The sequence below is a fragment of the Zalophus californianus genome, chromosome 15, assembly GCF_009762305.2.
Source record: "Zalophus californianus isolate mZalCal1 chromosome 15, mZalCal1.pri.v2, whole genome shotgun sequence".
NCBI lineage: Eukaryota > Metazoa > Chordata > Mammalia > Carnivora > Otariidae > Zalophus > Zalophus californianus.
In genome coordinates, this window is record NC_045609.1 from 63,971,739 (window position 1) to 63,996,272 (window position 24,534).

The following is a 24,534-nucleotide window of genomic DNA, read 5'->3' on the forward strand; positions in this document are numbered from 1 at the left end:
TTAATGGCAGACCAGGACTAGGGAAAGATGTCTTCTATATCTTTGCCTTATGCTCTTGCCACCACTCCCAGACCGTCTGTATGCTAGAAGTCAAATAATAGCACAAGAGCGTAGGAGGACACTGTCTGACCAGAGTCACATTTGTAGTGTAGACTCTTGGCACCAGAGGAGTTTATTTTATTTTTTAAAGATTTTATTTATTTGACAGAGAGATACACAGCAAAAGAGGGAACACAAGCAGGGGGAGTGAGAGAGGGAGAAGCAGGCTTCCCGTGGAGCAGGGAGCCCGATGCGGGGCTCGATCCCAGGACCCTGGGATCATGACCTGAGCCGAAGGCAGACGCTTAACGACTGAGCCACCCAGGCGACCCACCAGAAGAGTTTAAAGAAAGAAAGAGATGGTCTCTTAGGTTTATATAGCCCAAGAAGGTGAATCTTAAGTGGAGCCAAAAACTCTCATGAAAAAATCCAGGTGGCAAGGTAAAAAGAAAAAGAAAAAGAGAAGTAATAAATTTTAATTGATTTTTCCTGAAAATCCATATAGTGAGAAATGGCTTAGAGAATACATTAATTTTGTTCTGTGGTTGGGAGAACTTCAAGGGAACTAAAGGGAAGGCTACCTGTTTCCAGATAGTCAGTCATTTGTATTTATGTAGGAAGCATCTACTTTCTCCAAGGCTCTGTATCAAATATCTCTCTCACACACACACACACACACACACACACACACACCCTGAGTTAGAGTTAGTTAGCATTTGAGTTAGTATGTACCTTGAAAAAGGGATATTGAGCCAAATCTATCAAAAGCTCTTGATGAGCAGGGCCTTGGGTATGAGTCTGTGGGAGTTCCAGCAATATGGTGGTGATGATAATGAACATTTGTTGTCCATTGGAATTTTCAAGATTTCCCATACATTATCGCACATGATAAGGTTTTGTTATGTTGGTGAAAATACACTTGAAGTAAAGAAGAGGGACTAGGAATGTATTTCCACAGAAGAGTCTCAAAATAGTTTATCTTGGTAATTGCAAGGAAGTGGAACTCTGGATGATAGTGGATTTGGGCATGCTAGAAATTACCTTTTTTTGCCAAAGATTTGAGAAAGAAACCACACTCTAAAATTCTTTGTTCCTCAATAATTAATTACCTATTCTTTGTCAAGCATCTACCATTGAAAGGCCATATGGCATACAAAGAAGTACAAGGAGCATTCCAAGCCTTAAGGAGCTTTCTAATTGGTTGACACAAATTTGACCAAAGATAAGAGAATTAAATTCTAGATAAGTGGTCTAGAGGTGTGTTTCTTAAAGGGTGGTCCTGGGACCGGCATTGACATCACCTAGGGAGTTTTTAGAAATGCAAATAATCAGTCACTCAAAACATACAAGTCTGGGTATGAGACAATCTATACTTAACAAGCCCTCTAGGTGATTCTGCTGCAGACAGTGGAGAACCTCTGGAAGGAGACATAATAGGACCATTTGAGCTTCTGAGGAAAGAGCTCATGTTGCTAGAACAGTCACAGAAAACTTTCTGAAAGAAGTAGCACCTGATTTGTGAATTGCATTATCCTTTTAGAGATATTCCATGTCTTTGGTTCTTCCACCCTCCCTACCTCTCTTGGGTTCCATATTAAATTGATGTATAAACCACGTTGTTCCCCAAAAATATACCACAAGTGGGAGGAGTATGCTGTGCCTACTTTATTAGTGATGAGCTTTGTAACTTTAGAGAAACATTTCCAATGGGTGACAAACTATTATTTGGGAAATTCTTTTATTATTAATTAGAAATGGTCTGGCTTTCTCTATCCCTAATCCACCTTGTGGGTGCTTATCACCCCAAAGTGACGGGCATCGTTTCTCATGATGGTCACCCTGGTTTCTCTGCTGGGTTCTCACTTTCACAAATCCTATTGTGAATGTTCACATCTGTTCTAAGAGTGGTTATGAAAAGGGATGAAAAATTCTTGAATTTAAATTAGTCCTTATTTTATCTCCTGCTAAGTTTGCTGCGTTTTCTGTCATTTCCTTGGCTTCCATGGGCTCTAATCAGAAGAGCTGTGAATGAATGCAGTATTGAGCGGAATTAGAGAACCCAGATACATGCAAAAGAGAGAGCATGTTTCAGTTGCTTATGCCCCACAGGAAGGGGCCCATGATGAACATTTTTCTTCCCAGAACTGATAATGGATGGAGAGATGGGGAGTACATTAATGTCTGAAAGTTGCCAAGGGGTTTTAGTTGGACTCCCCTCCTCTTAGTTGGGGTCCAATGTGAAAATGAGCAAAGCTCATAATCCTAACAGTAGATGCTTAAATGGCATGTGAAAGTGATCACATGGGAGAGCAGACTGGCACTCTCCCAAGTAAAAATATTAACGTATCAATTTACAATTTGGGGAAAGACCTGGGAAACACCATGTAAGGATATCTGGGATAGAAGCCAAAGAAATCTAGCTGAAAGGGTGTGCCTGGCAAGATTGCAGGAGAGAAGAAGCTGGATTAGTACAAGTCCTGACTGGGCCCCTATTTTTGTGTTCAGTTCTGAAATGAGCTCTCTGAGCCAAGAAACAGATAACCCAGAGAGTTGGGAAGACCAACATCATGGACTTCCTTAGAGGGTCTGTGTCAGTGAGGCCAGGCCACTGGAGGACACTCGCATCCTGCTCAGCAGCAGCCCTGGGAAATGGCTAAGTCTGAGCTTGAGGTTCTGTGTTTACTCAGTCTTGAGCATTCCTTTCCTCTGTGGGCAAGTTTGTCCATTTGAAAGCTCTCTCGCATTTTGTAAACTTTCACATTTTTCCATTTTGTTAGTTTTTTTATACTCAAGAGATCTCCCCAGAGTGCCCACTTTTTGGTCTCCCCTCCCTTGCCCCTTCCTGTGTCATCTCCCAGTTAACTGGCCAGTGTTTGCACACCACTTAGTGGCTAGATAGATGAAAAGTGGTCTTGAATCATATCACCATCTGTATGAACTTCCTGTGGCTGCTGTAACAAATCACCACAAATTAGGTGGCTAAACAATTAGAAATTAATTTTCTAACAGTTCTGGAGGCCAGAGTCCAAGATCAAGATGGCAGCAGGACAGCACTGCCTCTAGTGGGGAGGGAAGACGTCCATCTTATGGGGGCTCCAAGTGTTCCTTGGCTTGTGGCCACTGAACTCCAATCTTCCCTTCTTCTTCTCATGGCCTCCTCCTCTCTGCCTGTCTCTCATCTTGTATCTCTTATAAGGATAAGGGCCCTTGTCCTTAGGGCCCAACTTGATAATCCAGGATGATTTCATCTCAAGATTTTTAACTTACTTATGTCTGCAAAGGTCCAGATAAGGTCACATTCACAGGTTACAGGAAATAGAACATGCTCATGTCCCTTGGGGGAGCCAACTATTCCATCCAGTACATCATCTTAGTACTCTCTTTTTCAGTGGTCCTTAAGCTTAGGGAACTGTGAACTCCTTTGAAAATCTGATAAAATAAATGTAATTTCTCCATAATAAATACACATGGGCCAACAAATGCATATTTTTATTTAAGATTTCAGGGGATTGAATGGTGACATTCAAAACTAACTACAATTTTTCTTTGTGATCTAGTTAATGTGAAATTGACCTGGATATTGCCTCTTTCATTCTAGGTAATAAACAAAATGCAGTAATTAATGCATTCTAAGATCATCTTAAATATTTTTGGTTTCTCTGGAGCATTCACTTATATTAATCACATTGTGTATGATAAGTCTTAAGCTGCCACATTATTATTATTATTAATTATCGCTACTACTACTATTATTATTAAACCTGAATTGCATCAAGCATTATTTCATTTATTCGATACTTATGTGATTGTGAGTGGGAGGACCTGACATCTCTCTCTGTGACTCCACATGTTAGTAGATTCAGCCTCTCCCTTCAGTCTGTCAAGACCTTTTTGGGTCCTGATTCTGCCATCAAGCATATTGACTGTTTCTTCCAGCTTTGTGTCATCAGAAAATGTGATTTCCAATGAGGACCATTATTTTCATGTCTTCAAGTCATTAATAAAAATGATAAACAGGAAAGAGCAGATAGCAGAACCTTGTAGCTGACTACTCACGTCCTCCCTTCTGGTTGATTTTAATGCTTTAATTAGGTACTGTTCAGTCACATAATTTTACTGGCACCTGGCTCATATTTTTTCATCTTTTCTTCAAGACTGTTATGGCAAACACTGTCAGATGCTTTGCTAATATCCAGGTGAATCATGTGTCTCATATTTCCTTCTTCTGTCTGCCTCGTAACCCTTTCATAGAAAGGAATGGGATTAATCGGACATGATGTGTTTTGTGATCCATGAAATTTAACTGTAAGCTATTTGGAGTAAGTGGAAGTGTTTGGTTTGGCATCACTAAAGTTCTTCTACTCAGAGTACTCCAAGGGAGACTGACTAGAGGAGGTAGCATTTGAATGTGGGAGGATTTAGATGGGCCGGATAAAGACAGAAGACATTCATCCAAGTCTCCTCCCACTGGTTTTTGTTTGTTTGTTTGTTTCTTCCAACGATCTTTCAATATAACTCTCTCTTCAAACAAGTAGAAATTTTTAAGATATAACTGCTTTGTTAGAGATTTAAGAGCAACTGACTCCTGACCTCTCCATGAAATGAATTGAGACTAAAAGGTGGAAGTACTTCAGTGGTAACCTGGCATGGATGAATTGGGTTTGGAGACCACTGAATACCGCATGAGTGAAGGAGAACAGAGAGAACCCAGGGGGGAGGTGCTTACATTCACTCTGCTTTACACGCTATTGGCCACATAACCCAAAATATTCTAGCCCCATGGCTTCTGCTACTCAGTGCTGAGCTAAGATTCTTATAAAGACCATACGTTTTTGGTTTTGTTCTTTTAGTACAGTTGGCACACAGTTTGCATGAGTTTCAGGTGTATAACATAGTGATTCAGCATCTCCATACGGTATGCTACGCTCACAACAAGTGTAGCTACCATCTGTCACCATCCAGTGCGATTATGGTATCATCGACTATATTCCCTGGCCTGTGCCTTTTATGCCCAAGACTCATTCACCTCAAAGTCTGTTTAATCTTCTTTTAGACAAGACTCTAAAAAATTGTATTTAACTTTTAAACTGATAGAACATTAAAGGGCATTTCCCAAGATGTAATATAAGTTGTACGATCCACAAAATGATCCTATTTCTTTGTCTATTTCATAATTTTAGTCCACTCTCACCCCTCCCAAAGCATCTGAACTCATCCTTCAGATAGCAGCAGGGACTGTCCCTGAAGGAGAGTTAGTCTCTTAGGTGTCACCATAGGAAGAGCTGGCTGTGGGGAGACGAGAATCCAGGGCTGGGAGCATGATTAAGTTTTGCTCACATGGAAGACATCCAGTGCCTTGAAAGACTTCCTATTGGTTGAGGTTCCCAGAGTGATTGCTCTCCCATTTATAGCACTATGATAGATGTCTTGCATCGTAATTACAAGATATGCCACCCGAGTGGAGTATGGATGATCAGTCTTTTTTTCTATTTTTCTAGAAACGATTGATCATTCATATTTACAGGGCCATCAACTTCTGGGCTTTGAAAAGGGCAGTATTGATTATCTAAGTCACACAGATTACCGGTATGGTTCTTTACTATACATAAATAGGAGTTCCTTTTATGAGGGTACTATGATTTTTCAGGGAAGGGGGAAGGAGTGATATTCATGTGAATTAAGCAATGAGGATTTCAACTAAAACACACTGAGATTTAGTCAGAATATTGGAACTGGAAGCCATACTTTAGATTAGCTAACCCACCCCCCTCCAACATACATATATACAATTTACTTTACAGGTGAGAAAACTGAGTCCCTGTTAGTAGACATCAGTAGATGAAATAACTGTGCTTGCATTAAGGTGAAACAAGAAGGCTACATGTCAAGATATGCACAACAGTTCTATCTGAGTGGAAGATTTTGAACTATTGGGTGAATTTTTTCCTTCGTATCTTTCTGTGTTTTCAATGCTTCCTATAAAGCACATATATTACTTTTGCAACTGAAAAAATGGTTAGTTTTAAACCCACTGTGAATACCATGTCAATTGGCTAGAGTTATAAAATGGTGCACTTTGTCCTTGGTGACCTTCAAAGACCTCATTTTGGAAGAATCTGTTGAGTCCAGGCTGCAATTCGGTCTCTCTCCCTCCAGTCTTTGTGCATTAGTGACTGACTAGGGGGCTCTCTCTGCTTGTCTCTCCCATGCCTTCCCTAAACACTTAGAGTTTTTGGCCACTTCAGCCTCCGTTCTGAATGGCAGTTGGTGAAAGTGGACTACAAATCTATCTTCAGCCGGCGCTGCACCAAGGAGGACTATCAGACCTGGCACCTGCTCAATCAGGTACACCATAGGATAGGGGCACACTGGCTTCTAGGAGGTGGAGCTTCCACAAGCCCTGTTTGGTCATCTCTGGGCCTTCCTGTTTGGAGGTGGAAGGTAGCGAGCCATCCAAAGATAATAGTAGATTTGGGGGGAAGGGTTGGAGTCCACACATCCAGGTCCAGCATAGACAGATGGTATTTCAGTACCTTTTTGCACCCTGGGATTCCGATCTACCCATTGAGGTCACCAAGTAGCCTAGGGGTGAGGTAACAATGATAAGCTGGGGCTTTAGCTCTATCTGTGGAGAAATAAGCCCAGACAGCTAAGAGACCTTTCAACGGTTTCATCATCTCACCTCCAATGGAGAGGGCGAGAACACTTGTCAGGCCAGCCTGCAGTAAGAGGCCCAAGAACACTGAAAACAGGACCATAGAGAAAGGGTGAGGGATGGCGGTGAGTGACTCTAGTAGAAATGGCAGATATTTGTTGCTATGCAATGTAAGCAGACTTCTGCATTCTCAGAACCATTGGGTTCATGTAATTTGTATCAGCTTCTCCTCTTTTTGCCCTTGCTTGGGAATGAGGACTTAGGCATGGTTGTTTATCAGAGAGAGAGAACTTTTTGGGCCAGCTTCAATTTTACTCTGAAGATGGTGTTAAAACTGTGCCAGAAGTGGGTTCTTTTCCACTAGAATTTATGCCGAGGTCATTTGGGCAATTTGGAGATCTGTGAACTCTCTTTGAAGGTGCATTCTCTCTAAAGGTGGAAAAGAAACAAGATGAAGCAGACATCATTGGCTAGGTGGGGTGAAGGGTAGTGATGGGACAGCTCTATGATGTTCCTCTGGTATGGTAGTAACAGACTGGCCCTTTTTCCCTCGAGATTCCTGAATGGTTACTGGGAAAGAGATTGCTACACAGAGTGACTAAAAGAGAATGAAAAGGCTAATGTTTCTTATCGAGAAGCTGGTTTATTTCATCTCCTTTGTGTTTTTCTGCCTCTCTCACTATGGACTTTCTTTCTAAGGGGGAGCCCTGCGTCATGGGAGAAAGGAAAATATTCAAGAAACGCAAGCCAGGAGCTCAGTGTGCCCTGGGCCGAGACTCTTCAGGGACAGTGGTCTCAGAACCCTGTGCCTGTGCCGACTGGGACTTTGAATGGTGAGTCCCTTGGCATCTCATTGTCAATTTCAGTCAGACATTTACCTGTTGGGGGATGGGGATGAAGATGGAGGTAAGGGAGGAAGTCATGACCCTCAGATGGGAGGTGTGTTTGCTGGCCTCTGGGCCTGATGGCTCCAGTCCCTGGGCCAGATGGGAAGGCTGCATCGCTGGAAGGAGGACAGGAGGAGACGTTTTCACAAGGAAGCCCACTGTTCTATTAGAGCAGCATGTCCAAGGAAACCTTCTCATTATCAGTTAGCAGCTCTGGGAAAGTACCAGAGAGGTTGGGTGGGGCACTGACAGCTTGGAGAGCTGCCACCATGGACAGGTACCTCCAGACACATTAGCTCAAACTGTGATTTTCCATGTGAACTCTCTTTTCATCATTTTCTTCCTCCCTCTAACAACAATCACAAAGAACAACTTTAAATCTCACCTGTTAAGCAATGATTCACAAATGTCCAAATATTTATCTCCAGCTCTGATCTCACTGACCTCTAGGATGGAGACATGTGTGTCCATGTATGTACTCAGCCACCATCTCCCCTAGAATTGCTAGTAGGGATTTCAGATTCAGTATGGCCAAGGGGGAGCTCTTCCTGAATCTTTAACTGCTAGGAGTTTTTCAGCTCTTCTTCGGACTGGTTTTTCCAAACTCAATAAAACACACAGTTCCTTAAGTAAAAATCCCAGGAGAGCTTGATTTTTCCCTTACCGTCAGGTCCAGTCCATCCACAAGTCCTTGTGAGTCTTTACCTCCAGAACACATTCATTCATTCATTCATTTAGATAGATTTATTTATTTATTTATTTATTTATTTATTTATTTATTTATTTATTTATTTAAGAGAGGGAGAGAGTGAGAGAGCAAGCAGGGGGATGGGGTAGAGGGAGGTAGAAAAGGAGAGCAAATCTCCAGCAGGCTCCCTGCTGAGCATGGAGCCCAGAGCAGGGCTTGATCCCACAATCCTGAAATCATGACCTGAGCCCAAACCAGGAGTCAGACACTTAACTGACTGAGCCACCTGGGGCCCCTCCAGAATACATTCTAACCTGAAGCACCTCTGCCCATGTCTACTGCAGCCTGGACACTACAACAGTCTGTTGTCTCTCTATTTTCACCCTCGTTGCCCTAAAACCTCTCTTCCTCACAGTAACCAAAATTTGACTGTAAAAACCCAAATCCAATATTATCACTCCTGTACTTAAAACACTCCAGTGGCTTCCTCTCTCCCTTAAAATATCATGCCATCTTCCTTCCTTGGCTTTCTCTACTCTACATTATTTGGCCTGCTACCATTGGGCCTTAATTTCTTACTATTCTCCCCTCATTCACCATTTTGCAGCCACATTACCATCTTCTTTCTGTATCTTAATTAATCCAGGCTCATTCCTAGCAGAGACAATAGCAACTGTAAGGATTTCTTCCAGATCTCAGCATGGCTGGCACCTCTAGGTAACTCACATCTCAGCAAAAATAGCAGCTTCTCAGAAATGCTTTCTGAGACCACCTGATCTCACCTATACCCTGTCACTGTGACACCTCACAGATTTCATGGTTTTAGTATTAGTCACCATATGGAGTGATCATGTTTTCTAAATTGCCTTATTACCACCTGTCTTTCCCCAGCAGAATGCAAGTGTCATGAGGGCGGGAACTTTAGACTTGCTTCAGTGCCTCGCCCATAGTAAATTAAATAGTTGCACCATGTTCCTGAATGTTGTTCCTTTAGGAGTCAACAGATGTCCCAAGTGTGGGCATGGGTGATCCCATTCTGATCCCAGCTGGGTAAATTCCTCCCCTACATCACAGTCAAAAGTTGAAGTTCAATATAGATATGTCCATAACCCATTCCAGGTTAAAAGACAAACCTAAGGGCTCTGGCATCAGCCTATAAACATGGCAGGGCAGTGACAGAGTTGCAACTGGGCTTTTCTGGTGTTGAATAACAGAAGTATATCCAAATGGGTGCAGAACAGCTGCCCCTGCCCAACAACCTCATCCAGCCTGTTTCTGAGGCTTGCTTTGTGCTGGAAGCCTTCTTTGGTTCCCCACTTTCTACTAGGACTATAACTGGTAACTGCAAGCCAGCTAGAGGACTATGGCTGCTCCCTAGCTACTCTTCATCCCTGAACTCATGCCTTGGAAAGCTTGACCTCAGTGAGAGTCATTCAAATGGGATATGCTAAATGGAATTTAATTTGAATGTTAGCGTCCTATCTGTGACACTTCTGACCGTTTGGAGACAGAGGATATTTTCATACTTGGGAAGACTGATTTCCAATACAATCCAGCAAAATTGTCATAGCAATGTATACAGTAGGCCCCTGAGAATTATGCTACATGACATATGGATGTCAGTTTGAATATTCAGAATATGAATTTCAGTCTTCCTTGTGTCCCCCTCTGCAGACTGACTCCATGGAGGCATACTGTCTTTGCATGCCATGCTACATTTTCTCCTGTGTCTCTCTGAGCTGTAATAGATCCTGCTGTTGGGAAACCTCACAATGGAGAAAGAAGAATTGTAACCTAGATATTTGTCTTTCAGTAATTCCACTAACATTTACTGGTCTGGGAAAAAAAAAATCCCGGCTCTGATATTCAGTTTTTGACCTTGGGAAATTTTCTTAATCTCTATGATTTCACCTTCTTGGCTATAAAATACAAATATAGATCATGTATCTCATTGGTGCTAGGGAGGAATAAGTGAATTAATCTACATCATTAATGTAGGTAAGGCATTCATCCTAGTGATGTAAGAATCCATATGGTAGCTGTTGTTGCTGCTGTTGTTAATCTTATACCCCAGAGTTAAGTGGTCCCCGTGGTATTTTTAGCAAGTAAACCAGAGCTTATCCATCCAAATGAGCCCTATCTACAAAGTTGTACCTTTGGGTGTAATCCATTCACTCATTATTGGCGGCATTGCCTAAAATATTTCTGAGCCTTTCTTTGGGAACTGCTATCAGAATACATCTTTGAGGGGTGTCTGGGTGGCTCAGTCGATTAAGCGTCTGCCTTCAGCTCAGGTCATGATCCCAGAGTCCTCAGATCGAGTCCTGCATCGGGCTCCTTGCTCAGTGGGGAGTCTGCTTCCCCCTCTCCCTCTGTCACTCCCCCTGCTTTTGCTCTCTCCCTCTCACTCTCTCTGTCAAATAAATAAATAAAATCTCTTTAAAAAAAAAAAAAAGAATGCATCTGTGAGTAAAGCAGGGAGAAATAAAAAGCCTTTGCAAGGTATTCTTTGGCTCCCATACTTGCATTGGTAGAGGTACCACCTGGACCCAACATTCTGTAATATCAACATTGTTACTATGGCATTTTAATGAGAAGAAAATGAACATCTGGAATATAAGTTACTTGACTAAGATCACACAACTGGGAGAAATCTGGAGTTCAAATGCAAGTCTAGCTAAATTCTATGTTCTCTCCTAAATATGCCATTTCTTAAGAAATCAAACAAGTCTTTGTTATTAGACTTACCTTATGTTTCATAAGAAACAGTTCCTCAAGTTTAGTTATTTTAAAATTAGAATTCATCCTCAAATGACCTAGGTTAATTGCTGTTGATATGGATTAATCTGGAGTGTTCCATTAACTTTAACCCAATTCCAAATGAAGTAGTTTGACCATTGGTCCTGGAATTGTAGTAGGTATATGGTGTTCAAGAAGACTTTATAGAATTTGGCGGGGGGGACTGGTATTTGAAGTATTATGTGGTGGTCTTTCCACTCTCAGTTGTATCTCAAGAATATAGAAGACAGTATGGAGGTTCCTCAAAAAATTAAAAATGGAATTACTATATGATCCAGTAATTTCACTACTGAATATTTACCTGAAAAAAATAGAAACACTAATTTGAAAATATACATGCACCCCTATGTTTATTGCAGCATTATTTACAATAGCCAAAATATAGAAGCAGCCCAAATATGGCCATCAATAGCTAAATGGATAAGAAGATGGGGGTATATCTACATCTGTATCTATATCTCTCTATATATAACTGAATATTACTCAGCCATAAAAAAGAATAAAATCTTGCCATTTGCAACAACATGGATGGACCTAGAAGGTATAATGCTAAGTGTAATACGTCAGTCAGAAAAAGACAGATACCATATAATTTCACTCATATGTGAAATTTAAGAAACAAATGAACAAACAAGAAGACAAAAAACAAAACAAAACAAAACAAAACCAGACTCTTAAAAATAGAGAAAAAACTGGTGGTTGCCAGAGGGCAGGGTGGGGGGATGGGTGAAATAGGTGATGGGGATTAAGAGTACCCTTATCGTGATGGGCACTGAGAAGTGTATAGAATTGTTGAATCATTATATTGTACACCTGAAACTAATAGAACACTGTGTTAATTATACTTGAATAATAATAATAAAGAACCACTTGAGTCAGAGGTAGGATAAACAAATATACAAGACTGGAGGCTGGGTTAGTGGTCAGAATCTGAGAGCAAGAGCAAAATGTAATCATGTGACCTAAAAAGCACTTTTACACTACTTTTGAGTATGGAAGAGACAGTTTCATTTCTGAAATTTCTGTTGTCTTTCTACAGTGGTGTTTATAGACAGTAGAACTGAGTATTTGAGATTGTTTTGTTTTTAAGTGAACTTCAATAAGCATAGGTATTGATGTAAAAATATAGTTTTTCCATCAAATATGGTTTGTCTCCAGTGTCCTTGCTGGAAATCCGTGCGTGGCAACAATTTTATAGCCTTATGTCCTTCTCAGTGGTCCTTCCTACTAGGAAGTATTATTAGCTAAAGAATTTGAAAAGCCCAGCTTAGTTAGTGTAAGTAATTATGATACTCATTCTACCTAGTTGTTTGCCTAAGCCAAATCAGGTCATGTTCATTTGATTGGTTCAGGCAACTTTTAAGTGTCAGAGACAGCAGGGAGAGGGAGTAACCTAGTTTAATCAGATTGGTAAAGCAGGATTGAGGAGGATGGATTAAATGTCTTGATTTTGGTGGAACAGGTAAGGAGTGTAGCCTGGATCCAGAAAGGGAGGGTATATTCACACTGTATCTTTCCTTTTTTTGAAGAGGGAAGGTTTTATAGATTCTCAGAAGCATTTTTGTAGAATAATATTCACCCTTCCATCCAAAGTGCATGTCAGTAATAAGCATGAATTTTGCATAAATAGTGATGTTTCTGCTCAGTAGCTTCATGCTTATTCTAGAGAGCCACTTCCATTGTGGCACTGGTGAAGGGCCAGGAATAAATCCTCCCTGAGAATTAAGTTTGTCAAGGACTAGCGGGTGGTCAGAAAAAGGAGCAAAAGTGTTCTGCTCTGAAGTCATGTGAGGCTCCTCGAAAGGAGTTGCCATCTGAGAGATGCAAATACCTTTGTTCAGCTAGAACCAGGTTGAACCAGAAATTATTTTCTTATTCATCCAACCACTCACTCAGCAGTAACTTTTGCTGAATACCTACTATGCACCAAGTCCTTTAGATGGATTATCTTACTTAATCTTCTCAACCAGCTTCTGGAAGGAGAATATGTTATTGTAGGCGTTTCATAGATGAAGACATGGAGGCACAGAAAGGTTAAGTAACTCCTTCAAAATAATAATATTCTGACCCAGAGTCCTAAGTCTTGGTGTGTTTTAGTGTTTCCTTCCATGGGCAGTATGGTTCCAGATCCACACAATGAGTTTGAGTTTATCATGTGGTAATGCAGAAGAGAGAGGGAAGAGATAGGGGGATGCTATAGTACTAAGTTCAGGTGTGTCTGAAATCCATCCAACGGTAAGTATCCTGCATATAGAGCACAATTATGTATGTTTTTTCTGTAGACTGGCATTGTAGAAAAGGCAAAGATGTATGAACCAGAGTTTCAAACTCAATGAAAGTGTAACAGCAAATAATAATATTACTAGGGACTAAATTCTATAATCCAGACCTATGCTGTCTCATGTAATAGTCACCGGTCACATGTGGTTATTTGCATTAAAAATAAATAAAATTAAAAATTCTGTTCTTCAGTTGCACTAGCCACATTTGGGTGTTTAGTAGTCACACGTGGCTAGTGGTTACCATTTTGGATAGCATAGATGTAGAAGAGAAGGTTCTTTCAGACAGCACTGTTCCTAACTGTAAGTGCCAGAGACGGTCAGAGCAGAGTGTTGAAGACAGGAGTAATGATGGAAGCCTTCCTGTAGGAGGTGGTGATGGAGCTGTGTAGACTTTCTGTCGAGTACAAGGAATAAGGGCAGCACTGCAGAAAAAAGCAGTTGTATGAGACTGTTGGAGTAGAGGGATGAGTTGAGGGATGAGTTGTTGATGAGTAGAGGGATGAGGGCAGATGGCTAGCATGGGGTTTGGTAAGGAGAAATATTTGAGGGATGCTTGTTGGTTTATTCAAACAGTTTCTGAAATAGTTCGAATGTAATCATCTTTCTCTATGCCTATATTTAGGCTTATGCCCTAGAGAAATGCTGACGATGTTAATTATTATTCCATTGTTTGTATTGATGTTTTTGTTACGGTTGCTCCAGTTTGTTGAGTGTTCACTCTGAGCCTGCCAAAAAGTTCTATCTGTCCAATCCCAAACCAGCAGGCGATTCTGTCTCCTAAAGTGGGACAGAAACACCTGTGGAGGACTGTTTCTGGAATCTCAGCTTGCCAAATGGGAGAACGGAGGAACTGGGGGTCCGTGAAGCAATGATAGGGCTGTGTGTGGCCTGAGAGTACGAAAGCCCCAGCAGCTGCACCAGCAGAGACCATGACTTCTGGGCGGGCTCCAAGAGTCTCAGAATGTCATTCCTGGGGACCAGGGGGTCCTCCCTTATGACAATTAAGTGGGTGCTCCATGAGATTGTACTAATGCTGATTCAAGGGTCAGGAGTCTCCATTATCACCTCCATGTGCCATTGTCAGCTGTGTACAATCTTGAACAAGTCACTTCTCCTCTTTTGCTTCTCCCTCCCAATCTACCAACTAAGAGGATTAGACCCAACAAATACAAGCATCCCTTCCAGTTCTGATATGCAGAAACTTTGTGATTTCTGAAGTTTGTCTATTCCTTCTTGAGATGGTCTAAGGCTTCTCCCTGAATGGGATTTGGAGGACATACATCTCCTGGAAATGGACAAGTTTCTCCCTAAAGTTTTAGAAGTTCTAAACCCTTTTATAGTCAAGAAAGATGCAGAGGTGACTTATTTCTGGAAGGAAACTGCTTGTGTGTTTGCAGAAGCTGTGGCAGCATACTTCCCCGAGGCAAATCAGACTTTCTGGCACATTCTCTCCAAATGTCACAATTCAACAGAAAAACACCTTTCCCCCAGGAAGTTGGAGCAGCTGCTGGAACTGCTTGTTTGTTGAAATTATGCAAACACAAGAGCTGGGGGGTAGGTTGGGCAGTATGAGATTTTAATATACATTTAGCAGAAGTTAATGAAGAAGTCCACAGCTTAGGGGCAGCCAGTGATGTTTCTGTTAATGTTATTAAATATTAATGGGGTGCTTTTTCTCTTTGGGGCAAAACAGCATGCCTGATGCACCTTTTTTAATTACTGCATCACTAACACGTAGCAGAGCTGAACAGAACTGCTAAAGATGGTTCCATTTAGGAAAGAGCATTAAGACATTTCTCTCCTTCCGTAAGCTGTTTAGGAGGGCACCCTTCCTTCAAAGATTACTAATATCTCTTAGGGTTAGCAGAACATTCAATAGATTTAAGTCATATAGCAGGTGGGGAATTTTCCAGAAGCAGTGCAGACACACCACAGCCCAAATGTTTCTACAGGTAAGCAATGCTTGGAAATCAGATATTCAGTGCTGTGCTGGTAAATATCTAACTACCAGCTCTCTTGGAACAAATAAATAAGCCCTCATTAGTAGCATTTGCTGATTGCTATAAATATCCCCAAATGTGGCCAATTTCAAGCTACCAACATAACATCAGTGAATACAGAATTGAGAAGAGATGTGCAGTAGCACAACATTATATAGTCTTTTTATCACACAGGTACATAAAGGTAAATAACCTCAGGAGCGTAGGTAAAATTATAATACCTAATGCTTTACATATAAAATAATATTTTTATAATAATAAATACAACAAAATCATGAGGAATCTGTGTGTTTGAGTGTTTGTTACCTTTCAAATATAATTTATTTCATTAAAATTTGAAATAACTTAAGTTTTGATAATGGCTGTGTTTAACAACCATTAATGAGCTTACAAAATTCCAGAAATTTTAAGTCCATTCTCACGAGCGGTTACAAGCTGCCACAACACTGAGTCCACAGTGAACTTGCAGGCTGGGAGATCTCCAATCATTGATCAGGAGGCATGGCTAAAAATTTGCTTGACAGACATGTCCCTTTCTCCTTTTCTTCCAGTTTCATATAAACATGGCCATGATATATCAAGGCTGGTCTTGAGTTCCACCTTCCTAGCTCAGGAATCTGGAGCACTTGGGATGCTTTCTGTGGTCCACACAGGAAGGTCAACTATGGGCTCACATCTCCCTGCACAGATAGACCCAATGCAATGAGATAATTAGTGTGATTTTTAAACATAAATGGAGTATTCATTCACCCAGTAAATATTTAGTACCTCCAACATCCTAAGTACTGGTCTGAACTCTTATATTGGCAAGCAAAACCAACAGAGGTCTCTATAGCTTTAGAGTTTCCAACATGCTGTGGTCACAGAGATTTTGTCTGGGGAGTCAGGGAAGGCGTCATCTGACCTAGATATTGAAGAAGAATACTTAGCAAACTATCAGACACAGACAAGGTAGAGGGCTTCAAGCCCAGAGAATAACACATGCAGAGACAAAGAGGGTTGAAAAGTTGGTCTGGACTGGTCAGGCAGGAGTTTGGTGTAGAGGAAGATGGTGAGGAGATAGGGTGTGGCAATGCTGGGAAGACATTTTATATAATCAGTTGGTGCTTTCCTACCTGTACCACTTCATACCGTATCATCATGTTCTGCTTCATGCTCCTTCGGTTGGATTTGAGGCATGTTGTATCCCTCTCCCCAAAGACTCAAAAGTCCTTGAGGGCAAGGATTGTTGCTCTTCTTTCCCAGGACAGTGCAGTACATATTGAGTAATAAATAAACGTGGAATTGAACTTGTATTCCTATCTTCCTTCCATTTCTGCCCTAGTCACACACATAGACCAAAATTTGCCTCCATTTTCATTGGGCTTTAATTAAATCTTGGCTCAAAGAACATGAGAGCAGAAAAAGAAAGGAGGGGTAGGTCTGGAGAGAGTGACTTTCTTTGCTATTTTATGTTTCATTAACACTCAATGGATCAATATTCAGATGTCCAGATTGTTCTGCCTGGTCTGTGGGTTTCAGGATGCTTAACTTAGAAACATGAATTCTCCTGCCAAGTGAAGCCACCCTCACTGACCTCTGGTTGGTTTCAAGAGCAATAATACTTTATTGCTCTTTTTCTACCCTGACATTTATGCCTGTGGGAGCCTTATGAAACTCCAAGAAGTAAGGAAACACCATTTGCATTTCAGATGGGGGCCCTCCTCTCTACACTGGTCTATTACTTCTTCATTTTGAAATGGGAGGGAAGGAGAAGGGAATCATACCTGAATTTCTTTATTTTATCATAGCTAGGCTTTCATGAAAATGTGGAAAAGAACCACAGTTTTGTGTTGTTGGTTGTAGGGAAACAGGGGACCTGTGTTATATGTATTTGGGACAGTTTGAATGGCTGTTTGTATTATATGAATGCAAATGTATATATTTGTTTGAGAAAGAATTTATAGGAAAAATTAAAATAAAATCTATGAAATTAATTTTGAAATAACATCTGTGGACTCTTACCCAGAAGTGAATCTTGACCTTTAAAATCATCTTCTTGGTTGTCATTGTCACCTACTTCTGTCAGTAATTCCACTGTGATCCAGAGGATGCTTTTAAACTTCCAGCAATCCTGACACCCACCTCCAGCCAGGGTACCTGCTATAGGATGTACATCCATACCTTTTTTTTACCTGGAATCTTCATTTGATAATGTACTATTCTTTCTTTACACTGGATTTCTAATGATTTGGGATTATTTCTAAATCCAAAACTCCGTTCACAAAGTACGAATATTTGCTCTTGCTGGGAATATTTGAAAAAATGCATTGCGGCTTTTTGGAAGGCTGTAGGGATGTATTTGTGTTTGTGTGTATGGGGGTGTGTTTTAGCATTTGTGCATCTATACCAGTGTGCAATATTCATTTTCTGAACAGCGACTATGGCTATGAGAGACATGGAGAGAGCCAGTGTGTCCCAGCTTTCTGGTACAACCCAGCATCCCCATCAAAGGACTGCAGCCTTGGGCAAAGCTACCTTAACAGTACTGGGTAAGTAAAACACCGGAAGAAACTCTAATCGCTATTCTTCTGTTTCTCTAGGTTGGTATCAAAGGTAGCATTTCTGTTGAAGCAATCTGGAGCATAGAGAGTTTGTTTACAAGTGGCTTCTGAGGAAAGCTGAGGAGTTCTGTAGCTTTTTTGGGAACATCTGAAGAGATTTGTGATTCCTAGATTTCAGTACCTTTTTCCATTTGCCTCTGACAGACCATAGCTATTATTTTGGTCAGGCCTTATCTTCTGGAAAGAGATGCCACCTTATTTTGGGGACCCTGAAAAAATAAACTAATACAAATGGTATGCACATGTTACAGTGCCCTCCAGGGATGGATGGACTGAAGCTCTCCTAGACTGATGCTGGAAACTGAAACTGAAAATTCAGAAGTCCCATTCTAGGGCTTCCTGGAATGAGAAGGTCAAGCTACACTTTCTTTAATTGTCAGATTATATGTGTGTTTCTCTCTCTGCTCACATGCAGTTACTCAGGTGCTTGATAAAATATTGCCTTAAAGACTTGTTGTCTTCCCCTCTCCTTTGCCACCTCGATGGCCCAGAAGAGATTTGGAAAATGGATTGGTGGTCTGAGACAGCACCTTTCACATTTTAATGTGCATTTATATTATGTGCATTTACCAGGAGGTTGATTGTATGCAGCTTTATAGATAGTGGAAATAGTGTCTATCCTACAGGTCAGGACAGTGGACAAGCTGTTGGCTCAGCTTCCTGTGCTCAGATCAGTGGTCAAGTGACATGACGTGGCATCACTATGCACAAAGATGCCCTTGTCCTAAAAGGCCACAGTGCTTTGTGGGGAGGTTTCCCATGCTTTTTCTGAGCTAATTTTCCCTCAGCAGGATTGCATAGGAGCTTCAAATGTGCGATTCTGATCTGGTATTTGTGTTGAGTGGGAAGTGAAATATTAGTAAGGAGAGAAAATGTGCTATAAAATAGCCCAGTGGCTCCAGAGCCAGGACTAGTAGGTAGGAAAGGCTGGATTGACGTCCTGGGGGTGGAGGGAAGGCAGGAAAAGGCTTCCTGATGAATCAGAGTTAGGAGTCTAATCTTCTAGCTGCGTCTCGCTACAGAGAGAACTGGAGACGGCCATAGGGAAGTACAAACAAGTCCCTCCCTCACAGAAAGGAGCACTTGCTTTTCTTGCTCCACTAGTCCAGTGGCTCTGCCTCCTTCCGTCTTGCATGTGAGTCAGACATTGATTTTTCTTGGCTGGTTTAGACACTGATCTGATCCGTGGCTCACCAGTTAGGATCAATAATAATGTTTAAAGAGCTGCTCTTCCTCAGATGGAGGGATAGCAGTTCCTCAGCGTTTGTTTGGCTTCTTAAATGGCTGCATTCTTTGAGACTCAGTTTTTAGGAGCAGCTGTGTGAAACATCTCTCCCTCTGGCTTTCTTGCACTCTTTTTCTAACCTGTGCATGTGTACACACGCACACACGCACGCACACTCACCCCACACCACCGACAACTGTCAATACTCCTCAGGTACCGGCGGATTGTGTCCAACAACTGCACGGACGGGCTGAGGGAGAAGTACACGGCCAAGGCCCAGATGTGTCCTGGAAAAGCCCCTCGAGGCCTCCATGTGGTGACAACCGACGGACGCCTGGTGGCAGAGCAGGGGCATAATGCGACTTTCATCATCCTCATGGAGGAGGTATGTGTTGTCCTGGATCTCTGAGGTCATAACTCACTGTTTCTAGAGAGGGAAGAAAAAGATCATGTGTCCCCACAGGTCCCAGTCCCAGAGTCAATGCTGAGAAGACACAAAGGGTAAAAGAAGGCTTAGATATTTTGGGACCTGATTCCCTTCATCCCACATCACAGACCCAGGCTGCAGGGTCCCACTTGTCTCTGGGCAGATACAGATCTGGATATATTCTTTGAGGTCCCCCTTTAGGGTCTGCTTTGTTGGAGGAATGTTTATCACCAGAAGACCATATACTCTAAACTTCGCCAGAAGAAGGGAATTCATATTTTTTTCTATTGCTCCCTGGAGCCTCCTTTGCTTTATTCTAACCCTTAAACCCCCCTGATTAAAAAAGCCCACAAGGCTTTCAAAGGGTCTTAAAAGTATAAGTGTGAGTGTAGGGGAAGATTATTGCCATCCTTTAAACTTATTTGTATAAAGAATGTCACATTAGTTGCTTTTCCATCAGCTAGTTGCTCCATTATTTCACTTTTTTGTGTCTTTTGCAATCGGGGCAGTAAAATCAGCCTGCATTCATTCATTCCAGGATGGAAATAGCTCTGTCGTATGCTTCTTGCTCCCTATATGAGCTATTTCATCTCTTTCCCAAACCAGGGAGCTTTTCAGGCACTCCTTGCTGAGGTGGTGGGGCAAGAAAGCTTGCCTGATTTACAAAGCCCTCTAAATTTGTATGCAAATTGCTCTGTGCTCTTCAGATCTTGGAAAGAGACCAAAGCAAGCCAGGAGTTTTTTTTCCCAAATGTGAATACTTTAGAAACCTTTAAAGTCTGGCCCATACTGAACAGGACAGTGAAGTTTCCTTATCCTGGGTTGACAGAGTCTTCAGCCGTCACCCACACTGGGCACTTGAATTAAAGGACTTTAAGATTCAGAGGAGGTCATTATCACATTTCCACTAGGGAGTTTCCAGGACCAGCATTATAAAAACCTTCTCTTGAATGGATGAGAAGAGCCATGATCTTATCCATTTGAATTGCCTCCAGTTCATTTCCACTTCAATTTATATTCATAAACTCAAGGGTAGTCACCATTGTGCGGGGGGCAAGGGAGCACGTATCAATATTTCACTCACATCCGGGTTGCCACAGGGGAAGGGGCAGAACATGAAACTGTGATCAGTGCACGTTCACTGGACAGAAGAATTGGCTCATAATTCCAAAATGATGTATATCCCTTTTTATTCCATCAACCATCTGCAACCATTTATTTACAACCATGTAAATAGAGCCGATTCTTCTTTTTTCATCCAGGATCCTTGTTTTGTGGTCAGGTTCAATTGCATTTATCCAAAGTCATTGACCCAGTGTAGTGGGAAGAAGAACAAAGAAGGGTGGGGTTCAGCATCATCTCTTAAGAAGCCTAGCATCAGCTTGGGATGGTAAGATGCACTCACCTGAACCCATGCCGTTACACCACCAGGCAACACCACCAGGCAGCACCCAGGGGGCTCTTGGCCTTCCAGGAGGCAGAGATATCTGTGAGCTGGGATGGTTGGAAAAGGCTTCAGGGAAGAGGGGCTTTGGCAGGTTTAGGGAAATCCAAGGTCAACAGAGCACAGATGTAATTCTGATTGGTATGCAGGATTCATGTCTAGACTGGGAATAATCATCCTACCTCACAGAGTTATTTTGAAAGTGTACAGAGTATGTGTTAAGTGATTAGCATAATGCTTAGAACATAATAATAAATCTCAAAACATAGGAACAATTATAATTATAGCAATGTAGTTGAGATCATCAGTGTTGAAACCCGACTGCCTGGGTTCAAAACTTGACTCTTCCACTACTAGCTGTGAGACTTGGGTCTACTTATTTAATTTCTTTTTGTCCCCATTTGTAAAATTGGAAGTAATGCTTTCTGCATTATAAAGTTGTGAGGAGATTAATTACTTGGAACTTGAAAGAAACTTTATAAGTGTTAGCTGTTACTATTATTGCTATTGTTAGGATTTTGACACAGGAGAGGAATAATTCAACCAAGTGTGTGAGGGAGCCAGGGAATTTATCGGCCTTCCCACTCCAGAGCTCCCTAGAGGCTTTACGCTATCCCCTAGCACCCATTCAACCAGCTCAGGCTGCCCCAAGCCCTGGGCATGCGGGGATAACAGGTCCATAATACCTGCCTATAGTGCCCAGTGGATATCTGATAAGAGTCTGATGATTGTGTGGACGGTGCTTCAGCCCCCTGGGAGAGGCTCTGGGTTCCCAAGAGGGTGATGCTGAAGGCACAGGACAAAGCATCCAATAGGAGTCAGACTGGACCATGTGAATGAGCCCCGGCCAACTGCTATTCCCCCTTGCCTCCTCCCCGCCCCCGCCTCCTTCAGGGTGATCTCCAAAGGACAAACATCCAGGTTGACTTCGGGGATGGAATTGCGGTGTCCTATGCTAACTTCAGCCCCATTGAGGATGGCATCAAGCACGTGTACAAGAGTGCGGGGATCTTCCAGGTGACGGCCTATGCGGAGAACAACCTGGGCTCGGACACAGCTGTCCTCTTCCTGCATGTGGTTTGTAAGTAGCCTGAACTGTCTCCTTTCTTCTGTGCCTTCCAGTTGGCAACTCCCGCTGTCCGCAGACTTTTGGGATGCAGAGCTGAGACTAGATTTGGTGTGACTACTACCCCAAATAATGACCCAAATTGAAAGACTGAGATGTGTGTTCCTCCGTGTTTCAGTTTTCTGATACTGAAGTTGATTATTTTGCAAGTTGGGGTAACATTCCCAACTGGCCCCTTCTTTTCAGTTCCACTGTGTTCTGATGGAAGTGTACACATGCAGACACACATTCAGGTCAAAGTCCCTTCCCTTTGTTTTGGAGACTCGTAAGGATCTAGGAAGAAGAAACTCATCTGGTTCACGGCCACAGGTTCACTTTCAAGCTGCTGTGGTAAGTGAAGGCAGCCCAAATCAAAGTAAGTTTCTAATCTCTGTTGGAAGAGCCAAAGAAGGATTAAAGAGACACGTTTGGATTTTTAAAACTGTAGTCCTGAACACACAAAATAACTTAATTCTTACATACAAGGTTACTGCAAGTTCATTCCTGTTATGAACAATTGTAAAGACTCTCCAATTTTTTTTGTTTTTGTTGTTGTCCTAGAAAGTATTTCATTGCTATTGACTGTTGCTTGGCACAAAGCAAACAACAGCTGAACTTCCAAAGTACTTTGTCCGGGATACGTTTTGTGTATCCGCTATCCTGGGACTTAATTCATGTAAACTAAAACTTAAATACTATGATTTTAGAATGTTGGGTCAAAACGTGTGGTTATGGGTCTGGTATGGATTTCGTATGCCTTTATCAGTGATATTCATGGGCCTAAGGGATTCTGTAGTTCTAATTTATATACCCCACGATGTTTTGGGAGTAATATGCTACTTATGGTGAAATGTATATTTAAAAGAGTCTAAGTGAATACAAGGAGTACCTCCAACTGAGTGATGACAAATTCCACTATATAAACAACCCACGTTTAAAAGGTTTCTGGAAAACCATAAGCTGCCTAGTCTCCAGCATTTTGATACTAATAGTAGCGTTAAGGACCAACAGTGATAGGGGGATGTGCATGGGAGGACACCTGGATTATAGATCAGTTCTGTCCCTAAAGATGCCAGGCTACATGGCCATGAGATAAGTTATTTCTTCTGTGGGTCTTCTGAACTCCAACTTTAAAATGGCTTAATTCTAACTGGTACTTTGCCTCATGGGGCTCTTATAACAACAAATAGGAAATATAAAGAAAACATCCAATTATTTACTAATTTATTCAACAAATATCTGTTGAGTTCTTAATATATATATGTAAGGCATTCTGCAAGGACCTGGGGAAACAACAATACAGATATTGCCTTGGCCTGGCAGAGTTTACCTTCTGGTGGGGGAGGGCAGGGGCTGCTAGAAATGGGCCACGCTCCACCAATTCTACTCATTCTGTGCCAGAAGCACCAGGTCAAAAACCCAGGCAAGTGGTATGCAAGGTATTCATAAGCCAGGGTTTAGATCAAAGGGGCCTCTGTTTGAAATCTGATCATATCCCTTTGTTAAACATATAAACAATATAATATTGGTCAACTTTCATACTCTTTAAAAACTTCTGATTCCTCATCTTGAATACTTATGTTATAGGGAAGCTATGAGAATCAGACTGGGTTATATGTATGGTTCAGGTGTCCCCAAGATCACTCCGTCGTGTTTGTTGATTCACTCAAAGGACTCATAGAACTCAACATATAATCATACTCAGACTATGATTTATTACAGGGGAAATAGCAAGATCAGCAAAGGGAAAAGAGCCATGGGGCAAAGTCTGGAGGAAACCAGTTGTGACCTCCAAAGAGTCCTCCCCCGATGGTGTCACACAAGACACGTGTAATTCCTCCAGCAAGAGTTTTAGCAACACGTGAGAAGGACTATTTACCAGAGAAACTCCTTAGAGACTCAGTACCCATGTTTTGTTTTGTTTTTTAATTATTGTTTTATTTAAATTCAATTAGCCAAGTTATACTACATCATTAGTTTTTGATGTAATGTCCAATGATTCCTCAGTTGATTACAACACCCAGTGCTCATCATATCACGTGCCCTATTTAATGCCCATCACCCAGTTACCCCATTCCCCCACCCATCTCCCTTTCCACAACCCTCAGTTTGTTTACCAGAGTCAAGAGTCGCGTGTGGTTTGTCTCCCTCTTTGGTTTCTTCCCATTCAGTTTTCCCTCCCCTCCCCTATGGTCCTCTGCACTATTCTATATATTCCACATATGAGTGAAACCACATGATAATTGTGTTTCTCTGATTGACTTATTTCACTTAGCATACTACCCTCCAGTTCCATCCATATTGATGTAAATGGTAGGTATTCATCCTTTCTGATGGCTGAGTAATATTCCATTGCATATATGGACCACATCTTCTTTAT

At 41.7% G+C, this 24,534-nt stretch overlaps 1 protein-coding gene across 2 annotated transcripts in view; it reads left to right on the forward strand.

Moving 5' to 3' along the window:
* Window positions 1-24,534, forward strand: part of SORCS3 (sortilin related VPS10 domain containing receptor 3) — a 633,396-nt gene that overhangs the window by 579,023 nt on the left and 29,839 nt on the right. For both annotated transcript variants that reach the window (XM_027597074.2, XM_035724341.1), the window contains exons 15-19: window positions 6,267-6,384; window positions 7,394-7,527; window positions 17,768-17,881; window positions 19,392-19,563; window positions 21,944-22,130. In XM_027597074.2, coding sequence (XP_027452875.1) covers window positions 6,267-6,384; window positions 7,394-7,527; window positions 17,768-17,881; window positions 19,392-19,563; window positions 21,944-22,130 — 725 coding nt within the window. The remainder of the gene's footprint in view (window positions 1-6,266; window positions 6,385-7,393; window positions 7,528-17,767; window positions 17,882-19,391; window positions 19,564-21,943; window positions 22,131-24,534) is intronic.